This window comes from Microplitis mediator, chromosome 5 (genome assembly GCF_029852145.1).
Source record: "Microplitis mediator isolate UGA2020A chromosome 5, iyMicMedi2.1, whole genome shotgun sequence".
NCBI classification, from domain to species: Eukaryota; Metazoa; Arthropoda; class Insecta; order Hymenoptera; family Braconidae; genus Microplitis; species Microplitis mediator.
The window spans coordinates 4739895-4767728 of record NC_079973.1 but is presented as its reverse complement, the minus strand read 5'-3'; the positions used below and the strand labels follow the sequence as shown (position 1 = coordinate 4767728).

Sequence of the window (27834 nt, the reverse complement as noted above, 5' to 3'; positions counted from 1 at the left end):
TCTGTAGGTTGTTTCACTTCCTGCGCGCGTAATCTTACTCTCTTGCTATCCAGTTGCTGGATTTCTGGCCAGCACTTCAACTATATATTTTATATACATACATATAGTTACTAGTTGTTGTATTTATGTAATAACTAACCAAGAAAGAAAGTTTCTACTTCTCAAAGGTGAATATCCTTTCTCGTTTGTGTGCAGCTAAGTGTGCATTTTTTGCCTCCATTATTATTATCATAATTATTATTAATGCAGGTACAAAAAGTATGCGAACCCATGTTCTTATCTTTTGTTAAACGACATGAATAAATGAAAGTATTGATAAAATTAAATAAGATAATGAGGGTGAGGATTCATCAAACAGGTTGGCCCGTAAAATTTGAACTTGGCCAGTTTTAAAATGGAGAACGCCGGGAGTTCATCCGACGAGAGTCTGGACCCAACTAACGAATCCTTCGATCCACTGAAGGCCTTGTATTCGGAGAAAACTAAAATACCTGTGAAAAAAGCTCCGATATATGATAATATTACAAAATTTGAATCAGCACTTAAAGGTATTGTAATAAAAGTAAGTATTTACATCTTTAATTAAATTGCTGAGGTTCATTTTTATTTTTTTCTCACAAATTTTTTTTGAATTTTCAGCCGACCTCCAGATTTGCGAAAAAAGAAAATAAAAAGTCGAGCCAATTGCCTACTGGTAAGTTTTTTAAACAAATCATTATATAATATATTTATGTTTATGTATATAAATATACTGGACATATCTCTGACACGTGATTGTTACTGAGGTTAGAAATCCGTTCGAGTGTTGGAGTCTAGATGGCGCCTGCGCGGTCTTTTGGGTTTGAATGTAAATATCTATTTCTTTATTTTTTTTTAGTATGAGTGTGAATGTAGCAGACATCGGGCAATTATAAATTTTAAATAAATAAATTGATAAATTTAAATAATTAAATTTTGAAAAATGCGCGCGCTAATTTTTAAATTATTTAAATACGCATTTTATGATTTTTGTTCTGCTCACATTTTATTTATTTAAAAATTTAAAAAATTCGTCAGTTACATTCACACTCATAAAAATTTATAAATTTTAAATAAATAAACTGATTAATAAAAATAATTAAATTAAAAAAAACGCGCGTACTTTCAAATATCAAAACTGCATTTTTAATTTTTATTCCACTTACATTTTATTTATTCAAAAATTCATAATTGTCAGTTACATTCACACTCATGAAAATTTATAAATTTTAAATAAATAAACTAATTAATAAAAATAATGAAATTTAAAATAACGCGCGTATTTTCAAATATCAAAACCGCGTTTTTAATTTTTATTCCACTCACATTTTATTTATTTATTTAAAAATTAAAAAAATTGCCGCTTGTCAGTTACATTCACTCTCATCTTTTGTCCCTCAGTTTCTGGTACAGTAGAGATAGAGACTAAATAAGAATGATATGAAAGTGTAGCTGAAGGTTTTTTTTTTAATTTCAATGATAATGATAAATGTTTTTTAGTGTGAATATTAAGTACTAGATAGGCAATAAAGTTAATGCATTAAATGTGTGGCAATGAATCTTTTAAATCGGCAATGAATGACTCAGAAGTACCGCTATCTCGATCTTATACCTCCCGCACTCTTTCTCTACCTGGTTTCACGGCCTCGCACACGGACAAAACTCGATATTGACTCTCATCCAGATTGTATTAGCTGGCTCAAGTTACTATCTATCTAACGAGCAACCACCAAGGTCATAATATATATACCGTACAAATAATATAATATAATAAAATATATATAAAAGATAAAAAAACGTACTTGCACACTACACAGTAATTTAAGTATCCTGACCTACAGAAAACTAAAGCCGGAGCTAAATCATAATCCGTTTGCTTTGAACCAGAAATTTTTTTTTTTAAACATAAAATATTGCCGCGAAAAAGTGACATGGATAAATAACGGGCGATTCTGGTTTAAATGTTTAAAATATATTTAATAAATAAAATAGTTCCTTAAATGACCCCGAATAATGATTTATCTATTGGCCGGCGGCCAATTGCACGCGCCGCTCGATAAATCATGGATCCCTGACCCAGTGTAGTTTTATATTTACGTGATGCATTCATCAGTATATGTGTGAAAGTACATGTGTGAAAGTCACGCACGCATGTCTACATTTATCTTCATCACTCTTAATATCTTTCTCCATTTTATTGTTAATTATTTTTATTATTTTATTACACAGAAAAAATTTATTTGCGCAAGATTAATTTTGCACTATGAATTTTAAATTTTTTTCGCGCGGGAAAACTTTTTTTTAACCAACAAATTTGTTATCATCCAAATTTTTTTTTTTCCAATTCATAATGCAAAAATTTTCTTGTGTCAAGTAAAAATTTTCTTAGGGTGAGTAAAACTTTTCTTGGGACAAAAGAAAAATTTTTCGAGCGGGAAAAACTTTTCTTGGAGCAAAAAATTTTTGTTTTCAATTCAAAATCAAAAAATTTCTTGTTTCAAAAAAAGTTTTTCCCGCCCGAAAAAAATTTCATTTCAAATTTACACTGAAACATTTTTTTTACGCAAAGAAATTTTTTTTTCTGTGTATCTTCTCATCGGTTATCGTCTTTGCTCTTAAACTTGTACATACTTAACTCGAGCGGACTTAAATCTCAGTACATATGAGCTGGTTGAGTCTGTTAAGTTTAAACACTTGCAAGTAAATAAAATTGCCTGGTGAAAACTACTCCAAGTCCACATATATAAATATATAAATATATGAATGTATGTGTGTAAAGTAAGAGAGCAATAGTAAGTGAAGGCTACTCAATGCAAGGGTCGACAGAGAAGGTAACTCTTAGTTGCACATATATTTGCAATGCCAGAATAAGTAGGGTGGGGACGTAGGGTGGATTGTATGCTGGTATATGTACCGAGTGCAGCACTTGTTGCGTTCGGCCGTCGACCTCAACTTAACTCTTTACTCGCATCTCTCGCTTTACTTATGCAGCCTTTGCAACACAAACAAAACCTACACAAGTTAAGACCGAGACAACCAACAGATTTTCACGTGTGTTCTGGTCCATCGACGTTAATTATTATTTATTACACCGCGAGTTATTATGTCTAAATTAATTGCCGTCGATAAAATTCCACATCATTGAATAACAACTTTTCATTTTATATTTATTATTATTATTATTTACAAAGTAAACCCGGTTCTGCAAATTACTCGCGATTAAATTTAAAAAAAATTTAAATTTAAAAGAATTAACTTCCCTAAATAAAATAAGTTAGTAATACATTTTAAGAGCTGTTGCATAATTTAATTTACGTTCATTTTATTTTTGTTACACTACACATGGAGCGGAGGTTTCCGGTACAGTAGTTGGTAGTCGCCAGTACACACCAGCTAAAATACTCATCCCGTATGTGTGTACGTACACCAAGTGATCCAATTCCATGGGTCTTAGTGTGCTGTACTCACGTTAGTCACTGACCTATCCTAATAATATATACATATACTAAATTACTATTAAAATTTTTTTTTTATCTAATCGTATTCAAAATAGACCGACGATTAATCAAATATTATTTTAATCATAATCACTCAGCTTATTTTCGTAATTTAGGTTTCAAAAAAAAAAAAAAAAAAAAAAAAATGACAATGCACTTTGGTACATATTTTCATTGAGTAGCTGCGGTTGCATTGGATCGCGCAATAACTTGCGGAGAGGAGCGAAAATTCAAAGGGCCTTATTGTCGCGAAAGTAACAGTACCTACGGCTAGCTCACGTAAACCAGAGTCGGCAAGAGTGAGGAAGGTATATTGTATATACATGTGGAGTGGGCTGCTGGTGCGGTTGCTTGGTTGCTTGCTCGTGCGCTCGCTTGCCTCCTCGGTCGGTCTCGGGTGCGCTGCCCGGCAGGACGTTGAACCCAGCGCGACTCAACTTGGGGATCATCCACGGGTAGGAGAGAAATTTAAGTCAATCTAATCATCACTTTTCACCTGACTATCAAAACTCATTAAGGAAAAATCGACCGTCGATCTGTGAATTTTTTTTTATATGCATAATTTATTACTAGGGACAAGATTTTTGCCTTATTTTTGAAATGAGTAGTTCAAATTTTTAATATTACGGCGAAAATATTGGTCATATCAAAAAAGTTTTCAAACAAAAGTTGTAGGAAATTTAATTTTCTAAAAAAAATGTCTCTTACAATTTTTTTATACGATCAATATTTTCACCGTAATTCCAAAATTAAGATTCATAATGGATGATTCAAAATTTGATTAATTATGAAAACCTTCATTTTGAAATTACGGCTTTCTTATTAGTCCTAAGAAAAAATTATAAGAGACATTTCTTTTAGAAAATTAAATTTCCTACAACTTTTGTTTGAAAACTTTTTTAATAAGACCAATATTTTCTCCGTAATATAAAAAATTTCACACCACTAATTATTAATTATTTTTAAATTAACGCAAAAATCCTGGCCCTATTTATTACATATCAATAAATATGTACATATATGTATTGATATTTTTTTTTTAATTTATGGATTCGTGTTTTAATTATTTAGTAATTGATGACTAGTTTCGTTTTAATTAACAAGTGAAATTAATTTGATAAAATAATTTTTGGTGAAAAAAATATTTTTTTAACACAAAACAGGCTTCCTCTCTCTTGCTCTGTTATTCGAGTTGTGTTTGTGTGTTTGCGTGTGCAAACCTAACGGTTTCTTTTATATACAAGGCGCACAAATGTTGGCGAGGCCGTGTTATCGCATCTAAAGAAGCCTCTTGGGATATGAAATAAGAAAAACAAAGAAGTTAAATACGAAAAAATAAAAAAAACATATTGTAGATACATAACAATTCCGAAACTTGATTTTAAAAATTTAAAAAAAATAGAAAAATTAATTTTTTATAGACAAATTGCCGAGGATCTGATAATAGTAGAGTAACATTTGCATGTGTGTATAGATGTAGATACAGATATATATAATAAGTAAGTCGGGTAAATGTATATCATTAAATGTTTCGATAATGACGAGACTAGACTACTATAAAGTTCTTCCGTGGCTACTACTCCCATGTCACGTAGACATACGTACGCTACTATACGTAAACTCTTGCTCTCGTCTTCGCCATTTGGATCAGGCGATAGTGAAAGTTTTTCCCTCCTTACTCCTTTCCTTGGTATAAAAGTGTATCCACCTCTATGTTCTCCCGGGCGCACATAAATTGTGGAATGGGACAAAGAAAGGCGAAAAATAACCAAGACTAGAAAGAGAAAATTTAGCTTTACTATTATGTACTTTGCTTGTCTATCTTATCCACTCACTCGCGTTTTATTCCCGATCTACCGGCCTCTGGTCTTCTTTTCCTCTCAGCCGGGTCTGTACGAGCAGTCTCTGTACTACTTGTCTGTTATATTAGTAGGATGAAAGTTATCGGAGAAAGCCAATTGACACTATATACCACCAGACTGTACCTGATTCGCTCCCCTGGGTCTTGTATACCTGGATTTTTATGATACCCCTCAATAATTCCTCTGATTATTATTTTTTTAAATATCAATAATAAAATTATTCATTCTTAATGACCAATAAAAGAGTTTACTGTCGATATAATTAACTCTTACTCTTACTTTTGATAAATTGTTTAACTTCCATACATAGAAAAAAAAAATTTCTTGGCGCATGAAATTGTTTCTTGTCCGAAAAATTTTTTTTTTCATGTTTCTGAAGACAGAAACTTTTTTCGCGCAACGAAAATGGAGTTTATGTAATTTGACTGCTTAAAAGCGACTTGAGGGGTGGCCGAAATTTTCGGCTGACATACTGGCACCTATGCGAAAAATTTCGGAATCAAGATCCAGTAGATTTTTATAATAATTTCAGTGTCCGACATCTAATAATTTTGGATTTTTTTTCAAAACGATAAACTATAAAAATAAATATTTTAAAAAATTGCACTTATAGTTTTTTTAATTGTCTACATGTGCATTTTTTTTTTTTTACTTGTTGAAAAAAAAATCCGAAAATTGTCTGTTAACTTCAGGATCATACATTTTTTACGTTCCACGAAAAATGTTCCCATCTTCAGGTACATTTTTTTGGCTCAAGAAAATTTTCGTTTTTAATTCATGATGCAAAAATTTTCTTGGGGTGGGTAAAAATTTTTATGATCCTGAAGTTAGCAGACAATTAAAAATTTTCGGATTTTTTTTTTCAACAAATCAATTACAAAAAAATAAAAAATAAAAATATGCACATGTAGAAAATTTAAAAAACTACAGGTGCAATTTTTTAAAATATTTTTTTTTATCATCTATCACCTAAAAAAAAATCCAAAAATTATTAGACGTCGGCTAACTTCAGTATCATGAAATTTTTTGGTTCAAGAAATCCTTTTTTTTCTGGGTACATTTAATTTTAAATTTCAAATTTGAATTTTAATTGAAAAAATTTTTGTTTAATTACAGAGCCAAAAGAAACAAAAGCCCAAAATTATGACGCTTTCAAAAGTGGCAGAAATGTTTTATCACGCATGTCAAATACAATTGGGCCTCTACAACTTCTTTACACGTGTATGGAGACTAAGTCACGAGTTAAGGCAAGTACCTACACATACACGTTATTTACCTAAAAAAACAACAATAAAATGTGTGACTTGATCAAAGTGCCGACAAATTATCTGTACGTGTATTAAATAATCTTTTCTTCAAGTTAATATATATTTCTTAAAAATTTTTATAGCTTTTTATTATTACTACTATCGGCTAAGAATAAGTAAGCGCTTGCGTAAAAACATACGTGACACAGTTTCTTAAAACGCGTGCAAGCCTTTTTTTCGCGCCAGCCGATGGCTCGTGGGGGTCAACATTCGTAGCCATGACGACAGTCTCACCCTATGCTAGAATAAGAATCCCATCGAAGAGTATCGCTATTCCTGTGATACTTTATTATTTTTTCTCTTGAATCGAGGGCCTTGTGAAATTTATGATCCACTGTTAAGGTCACATTTCAAGTTCAGAATGTATTACATCAGCTATCCGGATAAGACGGTGAATAAAATCATTATTATTGTCCTCATCATCATCATCATAAGTTTTATATGCAAAGATAAACCGAACAAATGATCGTGTTTTATACAAATTGATGATATATAATATAAATAACGATATGTAGTATGCCCAATAAATTTTTCGGCCCCTATAACCTACATATTGCATGTCCGGACGACTAATCATCATGACATTACATCGCTTATATGGCCTTGTGGGCCTTCAAGGCCATCTCGTTCATACTGATGCCTGCCTCCTGCCTGCAGTCACCACGAGGTCATATTCCATTAAACGTTAATGAAAATAAATAAATAAATAAATAAATAAGTAAATAATATTTTTTATACCAATAACGATAATGTTATTTACAAATAATTTAATTATTTTGAACTGCATACACTGCAATAAATCGGGAGTGAATTCAAAGTAATTACGGACTTTATTTAAATTCGAATTCGGATTTAAATTTGAATTTGAATTTCCCTCCAAACTGGAATTTCAGTATTAAATCAAACTTCTCGTCTGAGTGAATTCGGAGTAATTACGGACTTTATTTAAATTCGAGTTCAGAATTCGGATTTAAATTTGAATTTGAATTTCCCTCCAAACTGAAATTTCAGTATTAAATCAAACTTTTCGCCTAAGTGAATTCGGAGTAATTACAGACTCTATTTAAATTCGAATTCAGATTTAAATTTGAATTTGAATTTCCCTCCAAACTGGACTTTCAGTATTAAATCAAACTTCTCGGAGTGAATTTCACTCCAAGGGGATTAAATAAATAAACAGTCATCCGCACCGTACCAGATTTACTCCGGATTCAATCCGCGTTCACTGCGCGAATTTTTTACAGTGTAAAATAAAATTAAAAATTATCCAGCGATAAATAAAAATAAATACATGTTTAAATAATTATTCTCAACGCGTATCGTATGTTAAATCAGTGCAAACATCGATAGGAGGACCTTGTTTTTCATTGCAGCAAATATATGTATATATATATATACATACACGTTTCCGGGTATCACCTTTTGATTTAATTTTATGTCTCTCTCTCTCTTTTTCTTTTTCAATATTTTTATCTTTTTAGCGTAAATGTAGTGGGCGACAATGAAAAAGTAATTAAACTTGCATCTCAAGGTTATCTAATGTAATTACTTTTAACAATAGTTATTGAAAAAAAATAACAAATAAATAATAATAATAACAATATAATAATCGATAATTATTTTTAAAAAGATAAACAATTTAAAAAATATAATAAACTATTAAAATGTTTTTGTTATTAATATTATTATTATTATTATTATTTAATGACATTGAATTTAAAAATTATTTACCAATACGGAAACATTTGGATGTAATTGAGAAATTACGATTGTCCTCGGTTAATTAAATATTTACATTAGCTTCATGAACACACGATAATAAACGCTAAATTACGAAGGTTTTAATTGTTTTTTATATACATATATATTTATATAAACAGCTAATTTAATATTATACTTTGTAACATATTAATTAGTTTAGTATATTTTTTCTCGGTGCTTTTGCGATAGAAAAAAAATGTCGCTGCCTACCGGCTTGCACTCTATCACGTAAAAAAATTAAGCGAATGTGGAATGTAACCCGAAATAATAGGATTCGATGGCTTTTAGTTTAGACAAAGTTAAAAAATTACTATTCCATATGTAAAATTGGCTATCAGAAATTAAAAATTACTAACCGATAATCGGCTGCCCAATTTCAAAACACAGTAACTGACAAAAATAAAATTTTTGAAATATGCATCGAATCATGTTCACAAAACTCCACTGGAACTAGAAATACTAAAAAATCGATTTTGAAAAATTTGTCAGTTACTGTGTTTTGCAATTGAGCAGCCGTAGTATTTTTTACAAAGTCGGATGCCCAATTTCAAAACACAGTAACTGACAAAAATAAAATTTTTAAATATGGATTGAATCATATTCACAAAACACTGGAACTAAAAATACTAAAAAATAGATTTTGAAAAATTTTTCTCTTACTGTGTTTTGAAATTGGGCAGCTGTTGTGTTTGTGTCTTTTAAATATATGGCATAGTAATTTTTTCCGGGTATGTATCCTTATTTTCAAATAATTATTCAATAATTGAATATCCCGATATCGAAAAATTTTGAGTATTTCAAAACTCGAGTGCATATTTATTGACAGGGACAAGAAAAAATAAAAAAATTCAAATTATCCAAACGAACTAATATTATAAATGCTCTATATACGACGTTTTTTTTTTTTTTTTGCGTTCAAAACCAGACGTCGTCACATTTCGTCTCGCAGCGCAAATCCTCTCGATTCCAATATTCATTGAAAAAAAATTACATGGGTATAAACGTAGAACGGAACTCAAAATCTGAAGGCACATTTATGGCACGCGAAATATTTAATTGAAAAAAAATTAAAATCCATTTATCAAAAGTAATTTCACAAATTACGAACGGAGTTTTTCTTGACGCTTTCAATAAAACGTCGCCGCTTTAAGTCGCACACTCGATACATTTATTTAGTAATTATTCAATAATTTAATGTCCATGATACCAAAAAATTTTTGTACTTCAAAACCTCAGTGCATATTTATTTGCCGAGACAAGAAGAAATGAAAAAAAAATTGGCGGTCATTGGGGACTGCCGAGATAAGTGAAAACTTGGAATATGAAAAAACAGTAGTTTATATATTTTAATTGTAATTTATTTTTCAGATCTATACGCGAAGTGCCAGAGGGATAAGAGGACATATAGAAGCTTATGTGGCAGCTTTTGATAAGCATTGGAATCTAGCACTCGAAGATTGTTTCGAAACATGGACACGTAAAATAAAAAGAAAAGCACCGGCTCTAGGTAACGTATTTATTATTTTAAACATATTATTTAATTATAAATATATATATATCATATAAATTTTTCTTTCAAGTTCGCAATTTATCTACTTCTTATCATTTATATTTATAATTAAATATTTGTTCAAGTGCGGCCTTGAATATTGAACTTTAAGTAAACATAAGTGCACGTATATTTAATGAAAAATGAAAATAATTATTATAATAATTACGATAGATATCATATCTAATATAACAAAATAAATGTCATTATGTTATTACTTAACTTAGACAGTGATAACTCCAGACTTTTTTTTTTGTATTTTTTTAAGTAAAAAAAATTAAGTACTCCCGGAAAAAAGGAAAATTAAAATAAATACAAGCAAACGAAAAAAAATGAGAAGAGAATGAAAAATAAGAATTGGAGCAGGAGAATGATAGAGGGTAGAAGAAATGCGAGGGCACGTGGGCTTTGGATCGAACGTAATATACACAGACACATACGTGTGTAGTCAAGGCCGGTCTTTGCTCCAAACTCCGAGCTTTGACCTTTTAGGTGTATCGAATTATTATATCACACCCTCGTCCATTTTCCGCTCATACTTTTTTATTTTAGCTAACGGCTCATACTCCAAACTCCTATAGCAAATTTTTTTTTTTTACATAAATTAAAAAACAATTACGGGCACATTAGGGTGTTTCATATTTAGGCGATATTTTTTTATCTATCCTATCTGAAAAACTAACAATTTATAAGTCATTTCTAAGTCAGTCAAAGGCTTAGCGCATCGAAAAATTCGATTTCCCATTTAAATAACATGGGAAAAAAAAATTTTTTAGTTTAGAATTTTTTACCTCGGCAATGGCTCATTGTACGAATAAGCCCAGCATACATTTTTGTAGGGAATTTAATGCTCTACAAAAAAAGCCTCTTATCATTTTTTGATAAATTTATCTGTTCAAAAGTTATTGGAGTTCGAAGTCAAATTTATAGTAAATTTCAAGATCTTTTTACTTTTCCAGCGAAACTATCGGACTTATCATAAAATGTCATTGAATCTTTTTTGTAGACAATTTTGTTTCCTACAAATTATCTCTGATAAATTTTTTTAAAATTCTGCATTGTTTTCTAGTTATTATCATTTTAATGCCAAGCTTCTAAAAAAATAGTGTTCTGATCGATTTTAAGAGCTTGGCATTAAAATAGTAATAACTAGAAAACAATGCAGAATTTTGAAAAAATTTATTAGAGATGATTTGTAGGAAATAAAATTGTCTACAAAAAATATTCTATGACATTTTATAATAAGTTCGATAGTTTCGCCGGAAAAGTAAAAAGATCTCGAAATTTACTCTAACTTGACTTCGAGCTCCAATAACTTTTGAACAGATGAATTTATTAAAAAAATGATAAGAGACTTTTTTTGTAGAGCGTTAAATTCTCTATGAAAATAGGTCCTGGGCTTATCTGTACAATGAGCCATTGCCTAAATATGAAACACCCTAGGACATATGCTAGATGCTGGCAATTTCTAGTATTAGCAGGGTTGCATTAGAATGAGTATTAAATTAAAAGTGGTGTCCTACTGGCGCACTGAGTTGTCCAGCGGAAAAAGGTCGGGAGGTCATCGGTACAGTAGTTTGGGGTTGATAAAAGCCAACAACCTTGAGGCGTGCCAAAGACTAGTGAAGAGAATGGATCGATTGTCGTACACGTGTCTGATGTAGAGCCAAGTCCTTTGGCCCTAAACGACATCAAACCTCTCAAGGTTCCGTCGTCTCCTCAACTTTTTTTTATCATTATTATTATTTTTTCTCCCATTCTTCTTATATATTCAGCGATAGAGACTCCCGGATAGGAGTTTAACCCCTCGAATACCCAAGTTGTTTTTCTCTTGTGTCAATGAACTGCTAAAATTTCTAAGTGCTTCTTTATCTCCATTGTCATAAGATTTCTCTTGGTACAGGAATACATACATACAATACATAATATATAAGCCCAACAATAATATATTTTTTAAATTTATTTACATGTCAATACACAGAGTAAAGTAATTACCAGATGTAATTACTTAAAACTGTAAGTTTGTTATGTATATTTTAAAATATATTTATTTATTACAGGTATCCCAACAATAAAACCAAAAGAAATCGAAGAGAACGTGCCAAAGATGATAGTGAAGACGTCTAACGGAAATACAGAGACCTTGGAGAGACACGTGCCGCAGATGATGTTGCGGGGAGAGCAAGTTGTCATGATCGTAAAAATTAATTGACCCACACAATTATTTCATTATTACCCAATTAATCTACATTTAATATGACATATATTTTTTAATATTCAACATAAATATCAGTATTTATTTTAAATGACAAAAAAAAAAATATTTTAATGCAATTACTAATTTCTCCAATTACGCAATCGCTGTATTGGAAACTAAAAATTTATTTTCGATATTTTTATCGACTGATTGATTAATTATAAAAAAATACTTGTATAAATAAATAAATATATATATATATATATATATATAAATTAATATTTGGCAAAGTATATAGTGAATTATTCTGGTGAAAGCAGTGCTCGGATTTAAGTGGGGCGAGGGTGCTTCTGATTCTGGTATATAGTATAGGAATATCGTTGGGTTCTTGTCAGGGCCAGGCATCATATATATTTATAAAAGAGCCATAGAGACTACACAAGTTGGAGGGCCTCTCACTTTCGCTCTCCTACTTGATCAGAGAAAGTCTAGCTAAGCCGCGGAATATAAGTTATCATCTCTTTCTCTTTCCTTTCTTTATAACCAAGCAGAGCACCTCCTCTACTTGGCCTCCTCCTGTTTGGTTGTTATACCCAGCTCCTCCTTAAAGTCTATCTCTCCTCAGCACTTTCGATTTGTCGAGAGAGTTAAGCGCGTACGATTATTCGTTACAAACTTAACTTGTAGTTGCGCACCCATGGCTCTATACTTAGTGCCAACGTTAAGAGGTTAATGCACTCCTAGAGCCATAAGTTACTTTAGTTTGTTACATTTGTTCCAACACTTTAAACCGTCTATTTAATTTCCCTACATTTTTTTATCATCTTTATAATTGCGGCCGCCGGATTTAAAAAAACCGCTGAAATTTCAAATTTCGTGGCTCAGTTTTCAAATATTTTTTACCCAATCAAATAATTCGCGCCTTAGTCCGTATTTTTTAAAATTGCAAGACAATTTTAAACTAAGCGCGGCAAATTTGAATTTTGAATTTACGAACTAGTCTCAGACAATTCAAAATTAAACTCCCGGCCGTGAAGCAATTGAACGGCGACAATAATTGAATGCACGCGGAATTATATGCGCGAGCACGCGTCTTCACACACTTAATACTCACTACTGCAATACAACTAATAATAATGATAATAAGTAAACATAAAAGCCAGAATATTACCGAGGCAAGTAGTATTGAGTATTAGCAGTAACACTGCGGTGATACATGTAATGCTTGGTCTGTAGTCAGGGCCAACCAGCGAGCACCTTGGAGGAGCAATATAACGATGCTAGTGAGACCTCGGCTAACTCTACTCCGAGATCTTCGTCGATGACTCGAAAAATTCACGATCAGACAAGGCCGGGCGATTAAGTTCCTCCGATGGGAGAGAAAGAAAGGAGTTTTTTTTTTTTAAATAATTATTATTTTATCACAGCATCATATACATGTGTATATATATGTATTAGCTGTTTAGAACCTGGTACCAGCCTGTATCGGTAGTCTACTCCCATCTGGGATCCCTCGGCTCCCATGGTCCCTAACTATTAGACAAAAGAATCTTAAATGTTAGGAGATAAATATTTTTCCACGTGTTTTCTTGGTGAGAAAATAATAATATTACAAAGATGTATTGCATTATATTAGCCATTAGCCATAAAACCTTTCGAGGCCACCAGACCTTGACTATCACACAAAGATGAGCACGAGGAGTTTACAGATGAGATACTTAAATAACTTTTTAATGATTATATTTATTTTATTAATGCCGTTTTTATTTAAGAATAATATCAATTTATAAATAAATACTTGAGTTTTCTGTTTAAATATGTGTGATATGTTAACATTGCTGCGGCCTTCCGATCATCGTCTACTGTAGCCTTCCGCAATTGCGCGGCAAGTGACGTTATTGTATACTCGTATGTGCACATATATCTATATATATATATATATAGTGAGCTGGCCAGCCTTCGTATGGTAACATTCAGCTTATCTCTAATAGATTTTAGTATTTTATCTTTATTTTATAACATTATTTAAAAATTTCATATATATATTTATATACTTTAATGGTATGTAGTAAGAGTGCGTACAGTTTAAGTAGTGTTATGATGGGCCATATCGTTAACATGACGGTGTGACGACATACATAAGTGAAATGTAAAATAATAGCAGTGAGAGGAAGGGTTTATGCACTTGATTTATGGCCTGAGTTAATATTATTCTGGGGGGCTTTTCAAGGTATACATATACATAAATATATATATATATACATGTGTAAATGGATATGGATATGTATGTTATGTGTATAAATACATGTATACTCATCTCCTTGCCCTATGTTGCGTCACTGATTGCCGACAGCTTACATTAGTCCCTATTGGAGGCTTAAAACTGAAGGTCATCAATATTACAGAGGCTATAATGTAATAGATACAGATTTGGGCGGTTAAAAAATATAACAAAAAATAAATGATATATTTTTTACACGGTAGAGGGGATAAGAAAGGAGTAGCACAGGCTGGGCTGGCTGGAGAGAGTCAAGGTCTTGTCCCAAATCGGGTTCGAAGACCCATTGGACCAGAGGATAGGTCACACATGGACGAACCAAAAACCCATGCCTTGAGAGTCTTTTCAGAGTATCTTTCTCTCGTTAGTTGTGCGCGAAGGCTTAAGGTCAATTACTTTTACTGCGCATTCGGCCGAACTCAAGGATACATATTTTTTTATTTTATATATATATATAATACCTTTTTTTCCGCGTCCTTAAAACTTTTTCTCTATCGCCGCGATTGGGAGCGATGTCGTACCGCCGAGTTGCTACATTTTGATACCGAGATGATAATGCCATAGATAAATATATTTATTTTGGGGTCCAGTATAAATAATTGTTGATTGTACAGGTGTTGGAATATATATATGTATATATATTTGCCCCGACAATTTTACTTTTTTATTATACTTGAAATTTTTCGGGTAACGGCAAGGTCAAATATTGCCGTTGGGTCTTTTTAAAATGAGAAACAAAGTTATATATATGTATATATATATTTTGAAAGCTAGACAAAGAGGGAGTGGTATAAAATCACACATCTGATATGTGTGAAATAGTCGTCGGCAACAGTGAAAAGCTGCGCTCTGAAGGTTGACCTAGACTTAAAATAATTTTATAGAAAATATATAGATACAGATATACCAATGTCTCTATATACATATATATATTTAATATCTATCTTTATATTAGTATATATCCCTATTCCGACGTGACTAGTTTTTTTTTTACACAAGATATAAATGATGATTCATTCATGGTTCTAGTACAAAAAAATATACGTGCGCATACATGTACACCACACATATATATAAAAATATATATATATTATATTAATATAGACAAAATAAAAATACTGTACAAATGACAAGGTCTGATGGTTGTGTTAAAGAATGTCAAATCTATATATTTTTAATTGGCAAAAACTAAATTTGTGCAGCCTTGGCGCGCTATTCAAAACCAAACGATACATTTGGCACTCGTGTACTTTCAAAAAATTAAATTATTAAAAATAATAAATAATGTTAATTAATTAATTAATTGATAAGTAGTAAAATTAAAATTCTTACCAGGTAAGAAAAAAATCTCCAAAATATATAAATAGCCACTTTTAAAATAAATACTAATATATCAAATACATATACATATATATATTGTCACGCTGACCGTTCAGGTTCACTAACTACCGTCAACTAACATATATAACTCCTTCACTGTCAGCACTTGAATTTGTCTCACCTCCTTACCGATTAAAAACAATCTTTATTTAAAATTTAAAACTATAAACAAATTTCGAAATTCACTGGTTAACAAATTTCGAGTGAGTAATGTAAATATAAATAAAGTTATATTTATTAAATATATGAATCAATCCGTATATATAACGTAACATATACACTTAATTGTTATAATTATATCATATATTTAATACACAAATCTCGGCGGATAATTGCAACACTTTTGGTATCAAGATCGCGGGTAGGACGGACACGTACGTCACAGATTCAAATAAAGGAAGTTACGGTATTAATTAAACGACAAATTCTCACATTGTCCATATATTGTTATTAATTCCTCATATATTTCGTTAATTTCAAACAATTTTTTTGTGTGTAAACATTGGCGCTGTTGTAAAACCACAAAACAAATAATGTCTTTGCAACACTTGTTATCACTTAATCAATAACAAAATTAAACTTAAGTATTAAATACAAGTCTCATTTTACTCAAGTAATTAATTGCAACACTAATTTTTAAATAGCAATTAATTGTAATAAAAAAAAATTATTAACGATAGTAATAATCGTAGAATGTATGTGTAGTAAAGTGTAGAGAATTCAAAAATAGTTTTTTTGGTAGCAAAAAAAAAAAAAAAATAGTGATAGTGCAATGAGTGTAGTACGCGCGAAGAAGAAAGACTGAACGCAGCGTTCTCGCGGCAACTACTCTCAGTTTGCCTAGCCTAGCCACTGCTAAACACCACTATCCTAGGTTAGATACTCGCGACACCCCGTCCTCTCTTCCCTCCTCTTTCCCCATCAGATTCGCTCCTCTACTCAACCTCTCATCATTCCCTCTCTGTTCGCCTCGCCCTCGCTATATACTAGCTCATGCTGCTCTTGTCTATGAGTATAGTAGTAGTAGTAGAACTTTTATACTACAACTACAACTACAACTACATGTACAACTACATAGTACTCTGCTATAAACTACACCGTGTAGTTACGCGGCCTTCTGTCTCGCTCTTTCATTTTACATTAACGTTACCCTCACTCACTTTTATCTACAGTACACCTACGATATGTCCGTCTTTATCTAGTGTACACATATGTATATGTATATATATATGGATGTATATATATATTCAACACAGTGATAACGACGATGAACGACGACGATACATACAGTGCACACGTCGCGTGGATTCGGTGCGAACAAGAGGGGGCTCGTAAGGCCATAGCCACGGCCACCGAGTTGTGTGCTCACACAACCAAAGCTTTAACTCTCACATGTACACGCAAAGTCAAGTGAGATAGTTTTACATATTTTATTATCTGATTGAAAGAGATCGAGCATCAATAACTATACATCCACATGCATATATAAATAATATTTTAGTTGTGTATCTACTCTTTTTACACATCGTTTTTTTAGATTATCTCAAGTTTGTGTATCAATGGATATTAACTTGGCCTTTTGCATTAACACGGCTAATAATATTTTTTAAATCTAAGAAAAATTAATTTTTTTTTTTTTTTTTATTTAATGGATTAATTTTTATGATACTGAAATTGACGGACAATTTTTGGATTTTTTTTTCATCAGAAAAAAAAGAAAAAAAAAACTAAAAATATGCACATGTAGAAAATTAAAAAATCTATAAGTGCAATTTTTTCAAATATTTTTTTTTATAATTTATCATTTTGAAAAATAATTACAAAATTATTAGACGTCAGCTGATTATGATCTTGAAGTTAGCAGACACTTAAAAATTTTTGAATTTTTTTTTCAACAATTTAATTTAAAAAAAAAAAAAATGCACATGTAGAAAATTGAAAAATCTATGAGTGCAATTTTTTCAAATATTTTTTTTTATAATTTATCATTTGGAAAAATAATTTCAAAATTATTAGACCGGCTGATTATGATCTTGAAGTTTGCAGACACAACAATTTTTGAATTTTTTTTTCAACAATTTAATTAAAAAAAACTAAAAAAATGCACACATAGAAAATTAAAAAATTTATAAGTGTAATTTTTTCAAATATTTTTTTTTTTAATTTATCATTTTTAAAAATAATCCAAAAATTTCTAGACCTCGGCTAATTTCAGTATCGTTAATTTTTTCCGTAAACTTAATAAAAAATTATTAAATATCATGTCAAGATCATCTTTGTATTTATTTATTACAGTGTGATGGCTTTGCAATGTCAGAGTATAAAAGTCTACTGAATAGACGTTACGGAGCATTTGAATTATTCCCGCGCGATGCTTTGGAATTTAATTTTGTTAGTACCCATGATAAATAATATTATATATACATATGTAGTATTTATTGTTGTGACACACAATGAATTTACTTTGTCATGAATTCACTAAAAGACAATACTGAAATAAAAAAAAAAAAAAAAAAAATTGTAGACGCCATTTATACGGAAATGTATAATTAAAACGTTTGAGAAGGTCCGTGGTTAAATTGCAACGGATGGCGAACGATTCTAAACTTTCTAACGAAAGTGCAAGTATTTTCCGCGGGTCTGCGTAACGTCTAAACTGAACCGTTGAAAAATACTTTCCCGCGTACTAGTTGTAAAGACTTTTCCATAATTTCCCGAACAGAACGAGACTACCGATAACCATCTACAGTACTTCCGTTTTTTTTTTCTTTTTTTCCACTACACTTTTAATTCTTCCGCATTAATTAATGGACGTTATTAAACTCATTACACATTAGATATGTGAGTACTTAATTTCATAAATAAATTTCCATATTATAATTAATGGAGTTAATTATATTTTGTTATTATTCTTCTAATGAACTTATCAAGCCCATTCTCTCTTTTTGTTTTTAAATATTTATTTATGTAGCCTTGAGTTTGTCGGTCCGGCAAATTCCTAATATTTTATTTTGACGGCCACGGACTTGCCCAAGGCATATTGTAACATAGTCAAGGTCCACCAGCCAATGACTCGCCGTGACATATAAATTCGGGAGGGGGAGGGGGAGGGGGTCCACCTCTGCCCATTATCTCATGTAAAATGTTACCAAATGAACTTTAGGTGTAACTACAAGGTAAATTAACGATATTAATTCCCATTAACTACAACTACAATCTAAATCCCTCACGCGACCCTGGTAAATTAAATCGGCTTTTAAAAATATTTTTTACTGCACCGTAATAAATATAAGCAATAAAAAAAAAAAAAATAAATTACTATACAACATGACGTAACCGCATGTTTATTTCCGATACAAAAATTTTATTTTAGTCTCCACGCTAAACAAATAATCTCATGCCGACTAATTAAATTAAACAACGCCGAGTTTTTTTTTCTTTTTCTCCATTTTCTGACAATAGATTTATTTTTTTACGGCCGCGTGTCATACGGCTTCGCTCACTAACTCTGTCCCATAATCTATTGTAGTTTTTGTTTACTGCCCACTCATATGTACCGTGAAACAGATTATTTATCCTCGACTCTTGTGTAAATATCGTTCGCACCTCTGTAACGTAGGTGTCGCTTAAGTTTTGACCTACAGTGAACCGAAGTTAATGTACGAATTGTGGGCCAGTGTCAGTCAATGACACCTCCGTATTCGTAACTATACATACAGTTCATTTAATACCAATATACACATACATATATACATATATACACATATATGAGTCAGAAAAGTGATGAGCCGACAAGTCGCGTACATTTCGTTGGGATCACTGGCCAATATTTGGGCCAATGTTACTAACAAATTGCTCAATGCCTGTTCGTTAAACTCACTAGTATATAAAAAAAAAATATATAAAATATGTAGACAAGTATTTAATAAAAAAATTTCTCATCTAATATTTCAAATTTAATTGCGCATTTAATGTGTCGATGGAAACATTTATTGACACTCAATATCAAGCTCTAAGTGCGCTTTCTTGAGTAATTTTTATGTACGACTATATATGTATATAAATAATATACTGATAATAATAATAGTAGGATACTAGCAAACGTTTGCTCTTAATGTCCGTGGCTGGTGACCCGTGCGGTGCAAGTTAAACCCACTGGAGAAAGTTGCCAAGACTTTCTCGCTGTCTCTCTGCGCAGCAATGCAATCGCTCAAATCGTCTTGTATTGCGGTGTATTAAATGTACATGTATATATATATCAGTGTATGTGTATCTGCAGTATATAATGAAAGTACGTACAATAAACGAAAGGCAAGAAACAATAATAAAGAAGTAATATCGTAATTGCAATCAGAGTTGATTGAAATTTTTTCAAATTTAATTAAAGTGTCTTAAGTGATTTAAAAAAAAGTAATCAAAAATAAGTTACCGCGGGTAAAAAATTTAAACAAAATACAGAGGGGACAATTTTTGAACCGCCCCTTGGGGATGCAACCGACCGTGACGTGGATCTCGGCAGTGTGCTTGTGACGTCACTTATTTGATGACGTGTGGTCAACTGCGGTCAATGCACCAGAGTCTCGGGCGCGTTTCTTTCTTGCGGGGCACACACTGCATGAGCGGGAGCTCTGGCCGCTGTTCCTCGGCGAGCTGTTTCACCAGAAAGCTAAGCCGCAATACCACCAGATAACACGTATATATCTACATACATACATACATACATACATACATACATACATACAAGCGTACATACATTTAAAAAAAAAACATTAAAATTTTTTTTTAAATTCCGTTCCATGTTTTTATGTTTAGACTAATTTTGTTTTATTAAATCATAAGTCAAAATAATTTAGCATGGATATTTATAATTGTTCTGACGTCATGTCTCGTATTATTCCTCGTATAGCTAAGTTGTGTTATATATATATATATTTGTATATTTATATAAATATGTGTATGTGTTCTAATACAGCAAGTTGTTACATTACATTAGTAAGTCTGGGTAATCGGCACAATCTATTCTCAGCAGCAATGCGAAATAGTACCACCTAGGAAGACCACAGACAAGGGATAAAATCAACGTATTAAATATATGAAATCAATTTACTTCATTTATTTAATATTAGTATTAATATATTTTAATTTAAAACAAATTACGGTTAATAGATTTTTTTTAGCCAATAATTGCCCGGGATTTTAACCGCAGATTGATTCCGAGGAAAAAAGTGGATAAATATGTATTGACGAGGTGAAAGAGGAGGATGTGAGATGTGGATACAGTCTAGTGATCAAGTGTCATTGGCACTTTCTTTCTCACATCGCGGTGTAATCATAATATATGTAGTAGTATAATTTAGCGAAGTGAATTCAGCATCTGAGCGGTCAGTTAGATGTATACTATTATGCCTCTGCGAACGGGCATTCAATCGTTTCTTACGTAACGGTCTCTTCGAGAAGTTCTCATCCAGAATATTCTTGCCCATACACTAAAAATCACTTCGCTTTGCTGTATTATATATATATTACATTGTATGTAAGCATACATGTATATATACTAAATTTTCTGGTGGTAATGGTATATATGGTGATTCTTCCACGTGCACGAGTGATGCTTATCGCAGCTATACTACATAAACATCTGAATTTATTTTCACAGAGAAATTTCGCCGGACTTTTTTTTTTCCTTTCTCATGATTTTTAACAACTTTTTTAAATTGCGTCGTATATTTTTTTTATCCGACATTAATAATAAAAATAATGCGTAATGATAAAATAAAAAGTTATATATATACGTAGAGCATGAATATAAATCATCAATTAAATGCAGTTAAGAAAGCAAGAAAATAAATTTTTAAAAAATAAAAAAAAGTTCTAGGAGATAAATACCGCAATTGAAAATTACGCAACAGTCACTTGACTGAGACAAAATAATTCTGCGGTTTTGAAAATTTTATTGTTATGATGATGACGGTGCGGACTGACGAGAACAGAGCGGTATGGATGTTAAATGGATAGAGTAAGAGTAAGAGACGTAATCGGAATCGCGCGTTTTGGAGTAAGTACTCTTAGCAATGTAGCAACGACGAGGACGAGCACGATGACGATTGTGCGGCAACGGAGTGCAGAACGTGAACGTGGACAAGCAAAAGCTACGCTACACAGCGAGCCGAGTTGAGAGGCGCGGACGGGCGGTCAGAGACCCCGCAGAGCCGGTGCAAACAGTACAGCATTAACCACTCCGAGCTCTATCTTAACCTGGACCCAACAATACTCAATAATATGCCTCCCCTCCTCACCCCCATCGTCGCGAAACTCCATCCGCGGATGTGTTTTATGCCGGTGAGAAAAACCTGTCGCTTTTCCACCGTCTCTCCCTAAATTTACTGGCGCACATGAACACCAATTTTAAATTAAATACCAATAACTGCTGCGGGTGCAGTGTACTCTGAACACCAGTCAGTACATAACAAGCTATTCCACAATAAACCGCAATAATAAATCAATAATTTGTACATTCATACATACATGAAAATAATTTATTATTTTATTTGATTACCGTACCTTCAAAGAGAGAAGACAGCACTCACTGATAGTTATCGAAAAGTAATTCCTCAAATAAAACGTCCTGCCAACTCCAACATCAACTCCAACAATTAATAACAAAATATATATATATATATATATATATATATATATATATATATATATATATTTATGTATGTATATGTATTTTTTTATTTTATCAGCAAACAGCAAAACTCAAATAAGTCACCACGTGTTAAATGTTTGTTTTAAAATAAGTTATTAATTCAAAACAATACACCATTCACTTAAAAACCACCAGCGATTTGGCGGTAATCAGATCGACTAGACGCAATAATATGATGATGATATGATATAATCAACATAGGTCACACTAAATAACAGATAATGAGTATGTAAGTAAGTAACTAGCCGGTAGATCGAACGGCACGTGGTCTTGGAGCAGCGACACTTTAGCCTTGCGAACCACGCGTATCTCGTGTGGGTTGTTAACGTGCGTCTGAAGACCGAACGAGCCGCGATACGATGAAGAGTGAGTTCTGGTGAGTTCTGGCCTGGCTGTTCTGCCTTTTCCTAAAGTCTGTCTCGCTCTCGTTGGACGAGAGCGCCGTCCCTCTTTACTTAACTTGCGCACCTTTCCTCTTTACTTGCTCATATATACCTATACCTATAGTTCTCTTTCCCCGACCTTGTTTCGCGTGCGCACCTACCCACTTCTCATCTCCCTCGGTACTCTGTACCTCTCTCCTATCCTCTATTCATTTTCATTCTTTCATCTGCTTTCATTTCTCTTTTCCCTCTATACATTACTGGTACTGTACGCTTGCAGTCCTCTACTCTACAGAACACTAAGTACTGAGTACAGACCCCAGAGTACTGAGTACTGAGTAATATCTGTACATGTGTAAAGTCTCTCCTCTTCTCTTCTCTCCTCTGCTTCTATTCATTCCAGGCTATTTTACTACACCGTCGTGTCCATCCGTCACGTTTTCCCCTGCTCATAAAAAACCAACAATAATAATAACAACAACACACCCCATCGCAACCCTCTTACACGTTACCTAACTCGACAACAGCAACAACATCATTGTCATATTTTACTCTTACTCAATTATATTATATATTTTAGTTTGTAGCTTGTGAACCCAACACTCGACAGTCTCTCCTTTAGTTAATGTTATTTTTCACTCAAACTCTTTACCACCTGTGCACCCAATTATGTGTGTGTGTGTGTGTGTGTGAGTGTGTATTCTTTACCTCTTTACACATTTATCCCGGTGATACTAAGCACAGCTCATTCCAAAGATTCAACGTACTCTGGTTCTTTATTTCTTAAGCGCAGACACCAGTAACCCCGCGGTTTATTATCTTCTATGCTGTAACTTTATTTATTTATTATTATTGTTATTATTATTTTTTTGAGGCAGGTTAGGATTCTACTCTGGATATTAAGATTAACTTTCGGACCGAGTTTCGTAATTACTTTAGACCTCACACAGGTTTTAGAGTGAAAGGGGTCTCTTATTTATATACATATAATATAATATATGCACTCGACAGATTAAACTCAGAGAAAGAAGAAATTTCATCTGTTGATCTAAATTGTTTTAACATTTATATTCACATTTTAATTCATTAATTACTTTAATTATTTTCACAACAAAAAATCCTGTTTAATTAATTTTTTTTATTTATTTGCTCTGCGAAATTCATGTCGAGAAATTTATGGATTTTCGGTTTTGAAATTAATAAAATTTTTTTTTTGTTACCCATACCCACATACATATACACATATATATTTTGTATTAATGTTTATCTTTTATTAATTAACTTTTCGCGTGTTTTTTTTTCGCTGATTTAAATACCGTGACGTCAGAGGCGAAGGCCTTTCGCGGAGGACAGAGTTGTGTGAATATATATATATATATATATATATATATATATATATATATATATATATATATATATATATGTGTATAGAAAGAAGAGAAGAGGCGGAGGCACTTTGCTTGGGATCGCTTTTGCCTGAGCGTTGCCGTTCGTTCACCCTAGCGGGGGCACCAACCTGGCTTTACTTCAGTTACTCGCTGAAAGACTCGACGCGCTCTATAGGTACACTACACTTTCACACACCTAGTGTATAGGTGAAAATCTACAGAGGAAGATACCATACCATAGCATACCATTTCATACCATACCATACACTCTTTTCTAACTCTCTTCTATTCCAACATAATACATAATAATAAGTGTAGCCCTTGTATTGCTTACACTTTACCTACACAATCCCCTATTCCCTATACTTGTATGCCCATGCAAACTTAAATGCTGAGAGTAAAGAGACTAGTTGCCCAGTTAAGCCGATAATAATATAAGTACGCAACTTGTTATTTAGCAATTTAGTAATCGGATGTGAAAAAAAAATTTTTTTTAAAAATTGAAATCCATTATTTGAAGTTTTTAAAATAAAAGCCTGAGGATTTTCTCGCTTTATGACGATTTAATTATTGTCTTCAGTTTAACGACGTCAAGAGTTAAGTTGTAAAATAAATCCTAAATATTCAAGTTCGTCTTAACATTTAAGACGAATTATTTTTATTACTAAAGATACCTATGATGTTTTCTGTTGGTAATAAATCTGTTTAATTATAATACGCTCGATTGCTTTTGATAATAAAACAAAAATTTTACCAATTTAGATAAGTATATATGCATGTGTATATTTTTTTAATCAATTGAGTTAAAGAAAATTAATTTTTGCTGGTTTGAATTTTTTTACGAAGGAAATCGCTTACCAGTGGATGAGAAGGATAAATAACTCGGTGTTTTATGGAGAAGGATATTCTCATGCAGGATTACCGGCAGGATCAGGAGTTACTTAATTACACCTGGTTTCACATCTGTAAAATTATCATAAGTTTTATTATCTAATAACTGGTATTATTATTTACGACGCGTTTGATTTAATTTAATGGTAATTTTTAAAACAAAGCACAGGCGCAAAAAATTTATGTGACAAATAAATAGTAATTGAATTAGTTGATAATAAATAATAAATAGTAAATTAATGATTAATTTCTTAAGAGTATCGAGAAGTAGTCACCATTCTGATGGAGACTGGATCAGTTGGGGTATCAGTTGGACTGGATCTTTGTTGCTGGTGAGTGTAACTGACTTCCATGTCGATTTCATCAAACTCTTCTTCCTCTTCTTCATGAGTGTCAGACTCTTCTTCTTCCTCACCTTCGCCTTCTTCCTCCTCTTCCTCGTCATCTTCTTCCTCTGAACCACGAAACTGAACAAAATTATTAATTAGCTTCAATTTAGTAACAAAAAAAAATAAATTGCACTTACATCGCTAGCAGACTTTCCGATAGGTATCTGATCACTGTACAGAGCTTTGACTCGATCTTTCTGCATAAATAAAATAACAAATTAATTTATTTATTTAAAATATATAAAAATTAATGATTCTGAAGTTAGCAGACAATTAATAATTTTTGCATTTTGTAATAAATAATTAAATACAACAAAAAAAAATCGAAAAATATGCACACGGAGAAAATTAAAAAAACTATAAGTGCAATATTTAAAATATTTTTTTTTTACAATCTATCATTTTAAAAAAATCCAAAAATTATTAGACGTCGGCTAAATTCAGTATCATAAAATTTATTATGATCCTGAAGGTAGACGACGTCTAATAATTTTTTATTTTTTTTTAGAAACGATAGATTATAAAAAAAATTGCACCTGTAGCTTTTTTTATTTTCTACATGTGCATATTTTTTTTTTTTTATTTTTTGCAATTGATTTGCTGAAAAAAAAATTCAGAAATTGTTGATTGTCTGCTAACTCTAGGATTATAAAATAATGATGAGTGTGAATGTGACTGACAAGTAGAAATTTTTTAAATTTTTGAGTAAATAAATAAAATGCAAGGGGATTAGAAAAATAAAAATGCGTTTTGAGATCAATGAAAAATTACTGTGCGCATTTTTTAAAATTTGATTATTTATTTATTTAAAATTTTTAAATTGTCTGTCTGCTAAATTCACACTCATAAAATAATGGCACTAAAGTTCGGAGTGTAAATGTAACTGACAATTGTCAATTTTAAAAATTTTGAAATAAGTGATAATTAATTAAAAATCGAATGAAATTTAAAAAATGCGCATTTACAGAATTTGAAAATGAGTACGTGCTTTTTTTTTATTTTTATATTTTCAATTATTTAATCAGTTTATTTTTATTTTGAAGTTTGTCTCATGTCTGCTGCATTCACCTCATCCCAAGTTAGCCAATGATACTGAAATTAGCCGACGTCTAATAATTTTTGGATTTAAAAAAAAATGAGAAATTATAAAAAAAAAAATATTTAAAAAAATTGCACCTATAGTTTTTTAAATTTTCTACAAGTGCATATTTCTAGTATTTTTTTTTTGTCATTGATTTGCTGAAAAAAAACCGAAAATTTTTAATTGTCTGTTAACTTCAGGATCATAGTTAGCCAACGTCTAATCCCTTTTTGATTTTTGTTAGAAACGATAAATTAAAAAAAAAATATTCCAAAAAATTGCACCTGTAGTTTTTTTAATTCTCTACATACGCATATTTTTATTTTTTTTTTTTAATTAATTTTTTGCAAAAGAAATCATGATACTGAATTTAGCAGACTTCTAATAGTTTTTGAATTTATTCAAAATTGATAAATTATAAAAATAAAAATATTGCAGAAATTCCACCTGTAGTTTTTTTTAATTTTCTACAAGTTCATATTTTTAGATTTTATGTTTTGTGTCTAATTGGTTGAAAAAAAATTTTAAAATTTTTAATTGTCTGTTCACTCCAGGATCACAAAAAATCGACTTGTCTTCTAACTTCAGGATCATAAATATTGACATACCCATGCTTGGTTCACAGTCTCCAGCTTCTCAACTTCTTCTTCATCATCAATCGGCTTGTCGACATTAAACCACAACGGATCTGTAGCTCTAGGCTGCAAATTCGGCCACAACGGCATGAAAGACATGATCAAAATTATAATAAAATCTTCAAATTAAATCAACTTTTAACTTCCAACTCTGGCGTAGAAAAATACAATGGCCTCCATGACAAAACACAAGACGATCTACTACTTCCAGCGCACGCGCATTTAAAATTTAAAATAACCCCGCGTTACCTACCAAAGATAACCCACCAACAATAGATACACCAGCTACGCCATCTTGCAATAAAATTCAAAATTACCGCGTAAATTTTCCAGATGATCGATTGCTGTCGTTATCTCAGCGGCACGTGATCTTCAGTTCGGAATTAATATCAGACACATTCACTCACCACCACCACCGCAAACTTTCATAGCTTTATTTCCCCACCAACTCAACTTCACCACTACTACAAACCTAATCTACGTCCATAGAAACCAGCAGCAGGATCACC

General features: G+C 31.8%; 3 protein-coding genes across 9 annotated transcripts in view; 1 reads left to right on the top strand and 2 right to left on the bottom strand.

Moving 5' to 3' along the window:
- The window catches only part of LOC130668628 (ecdysone-induced protein 74EF), a 71959-nt gene extending 46668 nt beyond the window's left edge, over positions 1 to 25291 (bottom strand). Inside the window, exon 1 of one of the 5 annotated variants that reach the window (XM_057470990.1) lies at positions 25188 to 25291. The gene's annotated coding sequence lies outside the window, so the exon portion shown is untranslated. Of the gene's footprint in view, positions 1 to 139; positions 248 to 15801; positions 16713 to 22410; positions 22476 to 25187 lie in introns of those variants that run through there. The other 4 variants (XM_057470991.1, XM_057470994.1, XM_057470989.1 and 1 more) reach the window with 4 other exon arrangements.
- On the top strand, positions 22 to 12317 carry LOC130668630 (U7 snRNA-associated Sm-like protein LSm11). Of its 2 annotated transcripts, XM_057470998.1 has the most exons (6): positions 22 to 167; positions 250 to 562; positions 640 to 694; positions 6494 to 6624; positions 9814 to 9952; positions 12055 to 12317. In XM_057470998.1, the coding sequence occupies exons 2-6, from the start codon at positions 395 to 397 to the stop codon at positions 12204 to 12206; spliced, it is 645 nt and encodes a 214-aa protein (XP_057326981.1). In that variant the 5' UTR covers positions 22 to 167; positions 250 to 394; the 3' UTR covers positions 12207 to 12317. The 2 variants fall into 2 exon arrangements, with proteins under 2 accessions (XP_057326981.1, XP_057326982.1); XM_057470999.1 differs by lacking the exon at positions 22 to 167 and having other exon boundaries at positions 233 to 562.
- LOC130668633 (anaphase-promoting complex subunit 15-like) lies at positions 25188 to 27831 on the bottom strand. Of its 2 annotated transcripts, XM_057471004.1 has the most exons (4): positions 27299 to 27831; positions 25747 to 25806; positions 25496 to 25687; positions 25188 to 25292 (listed from the first exon to the last, which is right to left on the bottom strand). In XM_057471004.1, the coding sequence occupies exons 1-4, from the start codon at positions 27422 to 27424 to the stop codon at positions 25287 to 25289; spliced, it is 384 nt and encodes a 127-aa protein (XP_057326987.1). In that variant the 5' UTR covers positions 27425 to 27831; the 3' UTR covers positions 25188 to 25286. The 2 variants fall into 2 exon arrangements, with proteins under 2 accessions (XP_057326987.1, XP_057326986.1); XM_057471003.1 differs by lacking the exon at positions 25188 to 25292 and having other exon boundaries at positions 25300 to 25687.
- Positions 27832 to 27834: the final 3 nt, after the last annotated feature.

Coding starts and splice junctions, on each gene's coding strand:
- LOC130668630 (XM_057470998.1), top strand. CDS start 395: ATGGAGAACGCCGGGAGTTCATCCGACGAGAGTCTGGACCCAACTAAC. Junction 695..6,493: donor GTCGAGCCAATTGCCTACTG/GTAAGTTTTTTA, acceptor GTTTAATTACAG/AGCCAAAAGAAACAAAAGCC. Junction 9,953..12,054: donor AAGAAAAGCACCGGCTCTAG/GTAACGTATTTA, acceptor TATTTATTACAG/GTATCCCAACAATAAAACCA.
- LOC130668633 (XM_057471003.1), bottom strand. CDS start 27,424: ATGTCTTTCATGCCGTTGTGGCCGAATTTGCAGCCTAGAGCTACAGAT. Junction 25,807..27,298: donor AGACTGTGAACCAAGCATGG/GTATGTCAATAT, acceptor TTATTTATGCAG/AAAGATCGAGTCAAAGCTCT. Junction 25,688..25,746: donor TCGGAAAGTCTGCTAGCGAT/GTAAGTGCAATT, acceptor AATTTTGTTCAG/TTTCGTGGTTCAGAGGAAGA.